Raw genomic sequence first — 12077 nt, 5'->3', positions numbered from 1 at the left:
CGGAGAGAGAGAGAGAGTGTGTATAAATGGGGGGGGGATGGTGGCTAGCACGGCGGTGGGGTGGAGGGGGACCCGGTGCTTGCGTGTGGCTAGCTCCCAAGGTAGAAGAGGCCGGCTAACCCCCAGGAAGGGTAGGAAGAGCCACATACCCAGGCCGAGTTCCCCAGAGGCCAGGCTGTGCCCCCGCCCCGCAGGGGCTGTCACTGGGGGCCAAGGCTCTCCAGCAGCAGCCGGCGCCCCTCCTCGTAGTCATCCTCATCCACGTTGACCAGCAGCCGGATGGCCTCCTGCCCCACGGCGTCCTTGAGGGACTCGGTGAGGAAGACGCCCTTGAGGGCTTCCAGCAGCGAGCCGTTCATGTAGTCGCTCCAGAAGGCGTCCAGGTAGGAGAGCTCCGAGAACTTGATGTCGCAGATGATGGAGCCCAGGTCGCGCGACTTGAGGATGGTGTTGGACTGGCCGAAGATGTCGAACTGGCGCTCCAGCCGGTGCTGCTTGTTGGACAGCACGTTCTGCCGCAGGACCGGCTCGTGCTGGCAGAATTCGGCACGCACCCGCAGCCGGATGTCTGGGGGGAAGAGGGACAGAGACAGACAGGGGAGGGAAGGAGAGACACGGGGCGTTAGAGCCAGAGGGCACAGGCCAGCGGCACACAGAGACCGCGCGCTCATGCAGTGTGACGCTGGGGGGGAGGTGGCGGCTCTGAACGGGCCTAGGAGCCGGCCCACCAAGGGCTCCAGACTCCCTCCCTAGAGCATCCTCAACACAGGGCTACAGCCACACCTTGCCAAACGTCCACCTGGTACCCACCGGCCACCGGGCATCCCAGCCCAACGGGCCCACCCAGCCAGCTTGCCTCCCACTGATCCACCAGGGCAGCTCCACCGGCTTCTGCCCTGCTCTCCTTAGAGCCCCCATCGCTAAGGTACTATGCTGAGTGACTGACCATCTCCGCAGCTGGCCCTTCCTGCCCTAGCCCCACTCAGCTGGTTGGAGGATCTGCTTTTCCAGCCTCCCTTCCCCCGGATTTGGCAGGGTTTGGCTGTAGCCATGGAGCCAGGAAGAGGTGGGGTGTAGTTTTGGATCAGCCGCCTGTCAGGCCAAAATCGAAAGGGGGGTGTCGAAGGGAAAACAATGGCTACAGAGCAAGATACGGTCAAATAAAGAACCCGAGAGGCAGGTGGGTGTTACATACGCTCGACAAGGCCGTCTGCTTTAATGGCTCTGTCTTGTGGTCCTCACCTGTAGAAGCATTAACTCAGAGTGCAGTCACAGCCCCGGCCTCCACTGCCAGGGCAACCCCGCCCAGAGCCCAGCCCCCCCAAAACCAAACTGCTCTGCTCACACTCCGAGACACCCCCCACCTTCCAGAGAGGGGGCAGTGCTAAAGTCATGCCCAACCAGAGGGGCAAGGTGGTGGTGAGGAGCTCGGACAGGCAAGGGGCTGGCAGAGGTGTGCCAAGACAGGATGCCCATTGGGCTTGGCACCCTGCCCAGAGCCCTTCTCACCCGTTCGGGCTGTGGTCTGTCTGGGAGGCCAGCGCAAGCGGTGGTCGGAGTCCCTGCCTCTCCAGGGTTCAGAGCACTCGGGAGTCAGGCAATCCAGACCGGGGGGGGGGGGGGGGGGGTGTTACAGGGTGCCCTGGCAGCAATCCCAACCCTGCTCAGATCCCCCGCCCGAGCCTGCTCCTCCAGATGCCAGGGACATGCTGAGCGGCTGACAGCTTCCTTCCGTTGTACTGACACCACACACAGCTGGGACACAGCAACACCCACTGTGCCTGGAGGCTTGGCTCAAGTGAACCCTGAATCCAGGAACAGAAGGGGGCAGCCGTCCTCGTTAACACACTGGGATCCTGCGCCCTGCTTGGAAGGGCTGGCGGGGCAGGACTGGGGTCACCTCCTCCTCACAGGGATCAAACCTGCCCCCTGTGCCTGGGAGAGATGGGGCCCTGAGCAGCTGCTGAGGTGACAGACATTTGGGACTGCTGCCCCCTCCCCGTGGAGGCCTGAAGGAACAGGAGGTGGACAAGGTATGCCCAGTGCCCCAGAGGGGACAAGCTGTTGCCAACAGCTGGGGAAAGCCATGGGTAGCACAAAGCAAGCCGCTCAATGCTGTCAACCACCAAGCACTGCGGAGTGGGGGCTGCTGCTCTGACGGCTCCCCACATGCCATCGTGAGAGGGGCGGGACGAGCAGCCCGGATTCCCCACACGTGGGGTGGGTGAGTTAGTCCCTCACCAGGACGGGCGCTGGCAGCCTCTGCTGCCAGGTCTGCACAGAGCCCGTTCCATCCACGGACCTGGCCCCGGGCCCTGTCCCTCCCGGCCCGGCTAACAGGCAGAGAGAGCTGCTGGGACCAGGGGCTGTCCTGGCACCGGGGTACTGTGGGGGCTATGCTCTGAAGTGACTTGGGGTTTTGACCAGAGCCTGGTACTCGGCCTGCTTGCATGGGCCGATACTTATGCTTTTCCAGAGGCTTGATCTCAACTGTGGACCGAGAGAAACAGGGTTCAAAGTTTTTAGCACATGGTAACAGCAAGACATCATTGTGGGCATCAATACGGCAAAGAACCTCGGCTGACTGCTGGACGGCACCAGGCCGGAGGGCTGAGAGGCGCCCCGCAGCGAATCGGGGGAGCCCTTGGAGAGCATGGAGCCAGTGACACAGCAGGGGTGGGCTGTGAACCAGGCTGTGCAGAGGAGTGACTGGGGGGCGCATGAGCCAGGCAGCTGACCTGTTCTAATGGCTCCAGCAGCATGGGTTGGGGACCATTTGAGACATGAACCACCGGCTGCCCGCTCCTGGATGGAGTCTGGGAGGAATCCAGCACACTGGGGTTTGGGGGTTCCTCGGTCCATCCCCCGTTCCCACTGGCACCCAGCATGCGAGCTGGCATGCAGCAGCCGCTCCCAGCAGACTCTGCTGGGGGTCTGTGGCACAGACTCCCTGCCGTGCCCTCTGGAGCGGCCGGACCCTCTTGGCAGGGACATAGGAGCTGTCCCATCGGGGGCTGGGCTCAGCACTGCTGAGGTCTCTCTGGATCAGCATGCATATGGGGGGAGCCCTCTGTCAGAGCCTGCAGTGGGGGTTTAGAGCACACATTCAAAACAGGATGGGGTTCACCGACAACTGCAGGCGAGATTGGGTGCGCTGGAGTCAGTTACCTTTGCGAGACAGTTCTGAGTAGCTTGCATTAGAGACACAGGGTCTCTTTATCATCAACTTTTGCTTAGTAACCTGGAATTTAAATGGTGGATTGAGAGAGAATTGGCAGAAATCAAGTAGCAGCAGCAGCAACAAAAAATCGTGATAGCAAGGAAAATCAGACCGGGCACCAGGCCCTAGCCTGGAAGGCAGACAGAGGGGAGGGCACAGCCTCCTGCGGCTCAGGGAAGTTACGAATGCAGAGCTGCCGTCTGGACCTCGCCAGCGGTCCTGGGATTTGTGCCCCCAAGAAGCAAGGTAACATTATCAAACAGACAGGCAACAATCTAGTGTGGAAGGGAGCTTACGGTCCGATCCGTGCACCTACCCGCCGGATGGCTTAGCTGCACCGTGAAGTTGCAGTATTGACACTCATTGAATTATTTTTGAACCTTCTTCGTTAGAACCCATGGCCTGCAAATTGGTCAAACGGGAAGAGAACGTTTTTGTGCAGTTTGCTTTTCTGGTCATTCGCATCGCACTGACAGACAACAGGACACAGAGCGGTGGTGATGCTGGTGCTCGGCACGCGGCTGGCTGAGCGGGGCGCAGGGGTTATATGCTGGTCTTGGAGACAGAAATCCAGGCCACCACCTTGGAACTGAGCCGGCTTCCCCCATGAAGGGCAGCATCTGGGGTCTATCAGAGCTAGGTGGGTATTTGGGAACGGCCATGAGCCAGGCTAGATTCCTAGAATTTAAGGTCAGACGTGATCATTCCACTACCTCGTCTGCCCTCAGGGCGTGCCCAACACCAAGCAGCTTCCATATTGCTAGAAGCCCCCCCCGCAGAACCTGCTAGAGGGGGCCCCCCCAAGCAGGAGGAGCTCAGAGGGCCCATGTTTGACTATCAGGCCCTGACCTCTAGTCACAGGCTGTGGACTCTCGGAGCTGAACAGCGCTAAGCCCTGGCTCCGACAGTGCTTCCACGGAGAGATCTCAAGGCACTTTACCAAGTGCTCAGGATTGTTATCTCTAGGTTACAGATGGGGAAACTGAGCCACAGAAAGGCAGCGTGACTTGCCTAAAACCCCCCAGCAGGGCAGCGGCTGAGCCGGGCCTAGAACCCAGGAATTCGGCAGCACCTGGGACTGGCACTTCACTGGCCTTTGCTAGTCTAAAGGCAGTGTCTGAGGAACAGACGGAGGGCAGAGCTGAACCCCGTGACACCCCAAGAGGGGGACACAAAGCAGTCCCACAAGCTAGGGTATCGTAGGCAGGATTTAAAGAAATAAGCATCAATAATCTCAGCTCTCTGCTCTGCAATAGCACCCAAGCTCCTCAGTCCCGTACCAGGCGCTCCCGCGCTAGGGGCTGTACAGACACAAAGCTGGAATCAATCTGGTTTGGGATTAGAATTTCCTGCAGTGGAACCAGCGTTCGCTCAGTTATTTGCCTCCATTAAATCCTCTGCTTGCTCCTCCTAGTCTGCATTGGCCTGGGGATTAGCTAGCCTGGCCTGGGCTCAGCCCCTAGACCAGCATATAACACGGGTGGAAGTCAGGCCCCGCCCAGGCCAGCGCCTGGCACCCGAGGGCTGGCACATCTCGGGCGTTTTCTCCCGCCCTCTCGCAAGGTGCAGCCATTCGGACAGTTAGAGCCATGAGAGAAGAAAGAGCGGGACAGCCAGGGGGACGGGACCCACAGGCTCACAGGAGTGGGCCAGGGCTCCCTGCTCCCCCACACCAGAGAGAGGCCCCACAGGGCTGGGGTGAGGCACCCCACTGGACTTGCGCAGCCCCCCCTCGAAGTCACTGACACGGAAGGGGCCTGCACTTTGGCTAGAGACTCAGACCAGCATCCCTGCCCCACCCCAGCTGGGGGGAGAGCAGGAGGCTCCAATCTATCCCCCACTGGGAACCGGAACCTTTCCATGGCCTGGTCCAAAGGTGGGGGGACCCTGGGCATGAGCCAGCCAGACACCTACCACAGGTCACTTTGGTGGGGGACGGGGGCTCCTGCTTGAGGGCAGGGACTGTCTTGGCCCCGCGCCGCCTGCCGAGGGCACTGGCCCGTGCCCTGCCTCTGCTCACCCGTTTCCTCTTGCTGGAGTTGGAGCCTGGAGAAGGGAAGGAAGGTATGGGTAACAGGAGTCTTGCAGAGGACAGGGCAAGGGCTCAGAGCAGAGCTCCGCAAAGGGAATGGGATCTAGTGGCTAAAGCAGTGGCACCAGGAGCCAGGACTCCTGGGTTCTATCCCTGGCACTGGGAGAGGAGAGGGATTTAGGACCCACCTACCACACCGCCCTTGCCCTCAGCTCCCCACACCTCCGGGGGCAGGCACTGCTCCGTTTACAAGCCAGAGGAAGGAGCAGACATCTCCACCGCCGCATGCCAGGGCTGAGATCCATGCTCATTCCCCAGGGTGCTGAGGCCTCCTCGAATGAGATAGGCCTGAAGAGAGGCCAATGGCCTGCGGTCACGTTCCCAGCTATGCAGAAGGGGAAGGGGTTAGTACACCCCCCCCACCCCCGCGTAGCCTGCCATCGTACCTGTCTCCCACTGATCGGGCTGGGTCTCTGCAGAGGCTGAGCCAAGGCAACTGTCCATCTGCCGGTCGGAAGCTGTCACAGACGGGCCGTAGGTGTATCGCTCAGGGGACACTAAGGGGGAGGAGAGAGGTGAGTTCCCCTGGGATAGCACCACAGCGGGATTCAGTGGATGGAAACCATCCCCCTGTATGCCCCATTGTCCCAAGTCTGGCTCAGAGCAGGCACATCTCAGAGCTCTCCACCCCCACAAGCACAGCCTGGAGCCAATGCCCCCTTCTCCTCCCAAGCCCTGGTACCTGTCCGCTGCCTCTTCAGGGTGACGTAAGGCAACAGGTCATGCCTGGTCAGCAACCGCAGGAGCTGCAGGAGCTGCAGGAAATTCGTCTCATCACATCTCCCTCTCCTCTCCAGCTCCAGCAGCAGCTCCACCCCGTTCCTGGGCTGGTGCCGCTCGCCCACCACCTCTAGGCTCCCAGTTGCCTCCACCGGAGATTGCCAGCGCCGGCTCCTCCTTTGCCAGCTCTCCAGAAGAGGCGAGGGGGTCTCTGCTCCATCCTCCTCCACCACGGCCCACAGCCTGGGGTCCAGCGGGTGGGTCCAGGGCTGGGTCTCATCAAGGAGGAAGGAGAGCACGGCCACATCATTCTCGGTCAGCTGGCAGCCGATCACCTCGAACATGTGGTGCAAGGACACCATGCCGTAGTACTCCAAGCACTCCTCCTCCTCCCAAGGGTGGGAAATGACCGGCCGCTTCATCTCAGCCATCCCAACTCACAGGCCGGCAGATCAGTTCTGGCTTTGGGTAGGGCAGTGGATGGGAAGCGCTTTGGGGCAGGTGAATGGGAGGAGACTTGGGGTCGATGGAGAATCCGTGGGGAATCCTACAGCACAAGATCTCTTCAGGCACTCGAGTCCAAACAGCGTCTGCAAAAGGACATAGCAGAACGGTGAGCCGGGCAAGAGAGCACCTGGGGCAGCGTCAATGAGGAGAGGAAAAGCCAGGGAGTCACACGTAGCTCTTCAGAACAGAGCCAGGAGTGACCCTACGCAGCGCTGGGAACAGGGAACCAGGACACCTGTGTTCCCTTCCTAGTCCTGTGCTAAGCGTCGGGCTGCAATTCCCTCATGGACTTTAGAATCCTGATGCCCTGCTCTAACCACTAGCCCCCACTCCCCTTCCAGAGCCAGGGAGAGAACTCAGGAGTCCTGGCTCCCAGCCCCCCCTGCTCTAACCCACCAGCCCCCACTGCCCTCCCAGACCCAGGGAGAGAACCCAGGAGTCCTGGCTCCCAGCCCCCTGCTCTATCCCACCAGCCCCCACTCCCCTCCCAGAGCCGGGAGGGAACCCAGGACTCCTGGCTCCCAGCCCCCCCTGCTCTAACCACCAGCCCCAACGCCCCTCCTGGAGCCGGGGAAAGAACCCAGGAGTCCTGGCTTCCAGCCCCCCCTGCTCTAACCCACCAGCCCCCACTCCCCTCCCAGAGCCAGGGAGAGAACCCAGGAGTCCTGGCTCCCACCCCCCTGCTCTAACCACCAGCCCCCGCTCCCTTCCCAGAGCCAGGGAGAGAACCCAGGAGTCCTGGCTCCCAGCCCCCTGCTCTAACCACCAGCCCCCACTCCCCTCCCAGAGCTGGGGACAGACCCGAGGAGTCCAACCCCCGCTCTAAGCGCCACTCCCCTTGCAGAGCTTGGCTGCCCGTCCTGTGCTGTAAATCGCTGTTTCATGGCTGAGCAGCATGGCAGCTCCCTGCAGAGGTGTCCCAGAGCAAAGGCGCCACAAGGTGGCAGCAACCAGACCGACAAGAAAACACACCAGCTGCCAACACAGCCCAATGCCTCCGTCTCCCCCCAAGCAGGTGTGGCCACAGCCTCGCCCTGCCCCCCGCCAACCCATACTTCCCCTCAGCCTGTACCCCCCCCCCCCCGACAGCCAAGGCCTCGCCCTGCCCCCCCCCCCGACAGCCAAGGCCTCGCCCTGCCCCCCCAGCCCATACCCCCCCAACAGACAAGGCCTCGCCCTGCCCCCCCAACCTGTACCCCCCCCCGACAGCCAAGGCCTCGCCCTGCCCCCCCCCCAGCCTGTAACCCCCCCGCCAGCCACGGCCTTGCCCTGCCCCCCCAGCCCGTACCCCCCCCCCCGCCAGCCACGGCCTCGCCCTGCCCCCCCCGCCAGCCACGGCCTCGCCCTGCCCCCCCCGCCAGCCACGGCCTCGCCCTGCCCCCCCCGCCCGTACCCCCCCCCCGCCAGCCACGGCCTCGCCCTGCCCCCCCGCCCGTACCCCCCCGCCAGCCACGGCCTCGCCCTGCCCCCCCGCCCGTACCCCCCCGCCAGCCACGGCCTCGCCCTGCCCCCCCCGCCCGTACCCCCCCCGCCAGCCACGGCCTCGCCCTGCCCCCCCCGCCCGTACCCCCCCCCGCCAGCCACGGCCTCGCCCTGCCCCCCCGCCCGTACCCCCCCCCGCCAGCCACGGCCTCGCCCTGCCCCCCGCCCGTACCCCCCCCCCGCCAGCCACGGCCTCGCCCTGCCCCCCCCGCCAGCCACGGCCTCGCCCTGCCCCCCCCGCCAGCCACGGCCTCGCCCTGCCCCCCCCGCCCGTACCCCCCCCCCGCCAGCCACGGCCTCGCCCTGCCCCCCCCCGCCAGCCACGGCCTCGCCCTGCCCCCCCCGCCCGTACCCCCCCCGCCAGCCACGGCCTCGCCCTGCCCCCCCCCGCCAGCCACGGCCTCGCCCTGCCCCCCCCGCCCGTACCCCCCCCGCCAGCCACGGCCTCGCCCTGCCCCCCCGCCCGTACCCCCCCCGCCAGCCACGGCCTCGCCCTGCCCCCCCCGCCCGTACCCCCCCCCCGCCAGCCACGGCCTCGCCCTGCCCCCCCCGCCAGCCACGGCCTCGCCCTGCCCCCCCCGCCCGTACCCCCCCCCGCCAGCCACGGCCTCGCCCTGCCCCCCCCCGCCAGCCACGGCCTCGCCCTGCCCCCCCGCCCGTACCCCCCCCGCCAGCCACGGCCTCGCCCTGCCCCCCCCGCCCGTACCCCCCCCGCCAGCCACGGCCTCGCCCTGCCCCCCCCCCGGGCTGTACCCCCCGCCAGCCACGGCCTCGCCCTGCCCCCCCGCCAGCCACGGCCTCGCCCTGCCCCCCCGGGCTGTACCGCCCCCCACTACCTTCCCCGCTCTGAAGCCCCCCACCTCACCAGGTCTCGCCGTCTCAGTCGCGGCTTGGTTCCTTCTCGCACCTTCGATCCCTCTGCGCATGCGTCTCCCATCAACTGCCACCCGCAGCCCTCCCCTTGCGCATGCGTCCTTCCATCCGCTCCCGCCCTATCCCCGCCCCCAGCGCATGCGTCGACGCTACCCGGCGCACAGGGCGCACGCGTCGCTCTCGGACCCACCCATCGCGCATGCGCGAAGCGTCCCCTCGGCGCAAATAACAGCCCCCTGCGCGTGCGCTTTCCCACTAATACCTCTCCCCGTCCCAACCTCACCACGCCCGGCACGCGGACGTTCGGCCTATGTCCTCGTGACCCACGTGTGGGGGCGGGACTGACTTGCTCCGCTCATGGTGTCACGCCTCGAGCATGCGCGAAGCGAGGAGCTGGGAAGAGGCCGGTTCAGGAAGCGAGGCCGTTACGCTATTAACGTAAGAGGGAGGCTGAGTGGCAGCTGCGCTGCTGGCTTATAATGGAGCTTTGGGGCGTGACGGAGGCCGGGGTGCGCTACTGGCGTAAAGGGGGCGGGGGGGGCAGGGCGGTTCGCTACTGACGTAAGAAGTCAAAGCGTGTAAATTGCTCCCCCCACAGGACAGGAGGAGAGGCGCCCCCCCACACACACACACAGGACGGGGGGGAGGGGGAGAGGCGCCCCCCACACACACACACAGGACGGGGGGGGAGGGGGAGAGGCGCCCCCCCACACACACACACAGGACGGGGGGGAGGGGGAGAGGCGCCCCCCCCCCCACACACACACACAGGACGGGGGGGAGGGGGAGAGGCGCCCCCCCACACACACACACAGGACGGGGGGGAGGGGGAGAGGCGCCCCCCCCACACACACACAGGACGGGGGGGGAGGGGGAGAGGCGCCCCCCACCACACACACACAGGACGGGGGGGAGGGGGAGAGACGCCCCCCCCCCACACACACACAGGACGGGGGGGAGGGGGAGAGGCGCCCCCCCCCACAGGATGGGGGGAGGGGGAGAGGCGCCCCCACCACACACACACAGGACGGGGGGGAGGGGGAGAGACGCCCCCCCCCCACACACACACAGGACTGGGGGAGGGGGAGAGGCGCCCCCCCACACAGGACGGGGGGGGAGGAGGAGAGGTGCCCCCCCTCACACACAGGACGGCGGGGAGGGGGAGAGGTGCGACCCCCCCAACAGGACAGGGGGGAGGGGGAGAGGCGCCCCCCACACACACACAGGACGGGGGGGAGGGGGAGAGGCGCCCCCCCCCCACACACACACAGGACGGGGGGGAGGGGGAGAGGCGCCCCCCCGCACACACACACAGGACGGGGGGGGGAGGGGGAGAGGCGCCCCACACACACACACACACAGGACGGGGGGAGGGGGAGAGGCGCCCCACACACACACACACACAGGACGGGGGGAGGGGAGAGGCGCCCCCCACACACACACAGGACGGGGGGAGGGGGAGAGGCGCCCCACCACACACACAGGACGGGGGGAGGGGAGAGGCACCCCCCCACTCACACATAGGACGAGGGAGGGGAGAGGCGCCCCCACACACACACACGGAGGACTGGGGGAGGGGGAGAGGTGCCCCCTCCCACACACACACACACACACACACACAGCACGGGGGGGAGGAAGAGAGGGCAGCCCCCTCACACACACACACACACACACACAGGACAGGGTCAGGGAGAAGTGCGTGTGTTTTTGTGTAATGTGTATCTGTGTCTGTCACTGCATGTTGCCTGGGCTTGTGTTTTGTGTTTGTGTGTGCATCTCACTGTGTGTGTCTCTCGTTGGGTGCCATGGGCATGTGTGATGCTGTGTGTGTCTCACTATGTGCGCTGGATGTGCGTCTGATGTTGTACGTCTGTCATTGCAGCATGTGTTAACATGCGTGTCTGTGTTGGTTGCATGTCCCTCTCTCTCTCTGTGTCCTGGCAGTCTCTCCTGGTGTGACTCTTGCTGTGTGTGTCATTGCAGTGTGTCCAGTGTGTGTGTGTGTCATTGCAGTGTGTCCGTCTGCGTGTCTTTTGCAGTGCATGTGTTGTCATGTCTCACACATCCGTGTGCCCTTGCAGTAGGTCCGGCCTGCATATGTGGTGTGTGTGTGTGTGTGTGTGTGTGTGATTGCAGTATGTCCGGTCTGCTGTGTCTCTCCTGGTAGGTCTCTGGCTGTGTGTGTCACTGTGATGTGTCCGTCTGTGTGGGTCTGCACTCTCTCCTGATGTGTCTTCCTCCGTCATTGAAGTGTGTCCAGTCTGAATGTGTCTCCTTTGTGTCTCTTGCTGTGCGTGTGTTGTTATGGTGTGTCCATCTGTGTGTCTCTCCTGGGAGTGTGTCTCGCTGTGCGTGTCTCATTGCGGTATGTCCACTCTGCACATGTCCTCACCTGCTGTGTGTCATGTCTCACAAGTGTGTGTCAATGTGGTGTATCCGTCCGTCTCTCTCCTGGTGTGTCTCGTACTCTGTGTGAGTGTCGTGGCGGTATGTCGCTTGTGTATCACATGTGGCATGTGTCATTGCGGTGTGCTGCTGTGTGTCACCCAGTGTGTCGCACTGTGTGTGTGACATGCACATGCGGTCTATTGCGGTGTGTCTCAGATGTGGTGTGTGTGTGTATAACATGTGGTGTGTCACGGTGTGTGTGTGTCACAGGCAGTGTTGTGGTGTGTCAGGGTGTGTGTTAGGTGTGTCACTCTGTGTGTGTGTGACATGCACATGCGGTCTATTGCGGTGTGTCTCAGATGTGGTGTGTGTGTGTGTGTGTAACGTGGTGTGTCGCAGTGTGTGTGTGTCATTACGGAGCGGCACTGTATGTGTGTCACAAGCAGTGTTGTTGTAGTGTGTCAGGGTGTGCGTCGTTAGGTGTGTCACTCTGTGTGTGTGACATGCACATGCGGTCTGTCACGCTGTGTTGTTGCAGTGTATGTGTGTGATACACGGGGTGTTGTGTCGTGGGTGTCGCTGTGTGCGTGTCATTGTGGAGTGGGGCTGTGTGTGTTTGTCACATGCAGGGTTAGGTGTTGCCGTGTGTCGCTGTGTGTGTTTCCACACGGGGGTGTGACAGGCCGGGGGGGTCACTCTGTCGGGCGGTCTCTAATACACGCTTCCCACCATAAAATTCATCCGGGGCGGGCTTCCGTGTGGCCCCGCCCCTCCCCGCTGTTAGCTCCGCCCGCC

At 64.0% G+C, this 12077-nt stretch overlaps 1 protein-coding gene across 1 annotated transcript; it reads right to left on the bottom strand.

Annotated features, from left to right (window-relative positions):
- Window positions 1-200: 200 nt before the first annotated feature.
- Window positions 201-8949, bottom strand: DEDD2 (death effector domain containing 2). Its single transcript, XM_065420087.1, has 5 exons — window positions 8887-8949; window positions 5995-6622; window positions 5699-5809; window positions 5135-5266; window positions 201-568 (listed from the first exon to the last, which is right to left on the bottom strand). Exons 2-5 carry the CDS (start codon window positions 6461-6463, stop codon window positions 201-203), a joined length of 1080 nt encoding a protein of 359 aa, XP_065276159.1. The 5' UTR covers window positions 6464-6622; window positions 8887-8949.
- Window positions 8950-12077: the final 3128 nt, after the last annotated feature.

This window comes from Emys orbicularis, chromosome 20, assembly GCF_028017835.1.
Source record: "Emys orbicularis isolate rEmyOrb1 chromosome 20, rEmyOrb1.hap1, whole genome shotgun sequence".
NCBI lineage: Eukaryota > Metazoa > Chordata > Testudines > Emydidae > Emys > Emys orbicularis.
This window is presented reverse-complemented; position numbering and strand designations above follow the sequence as displayed.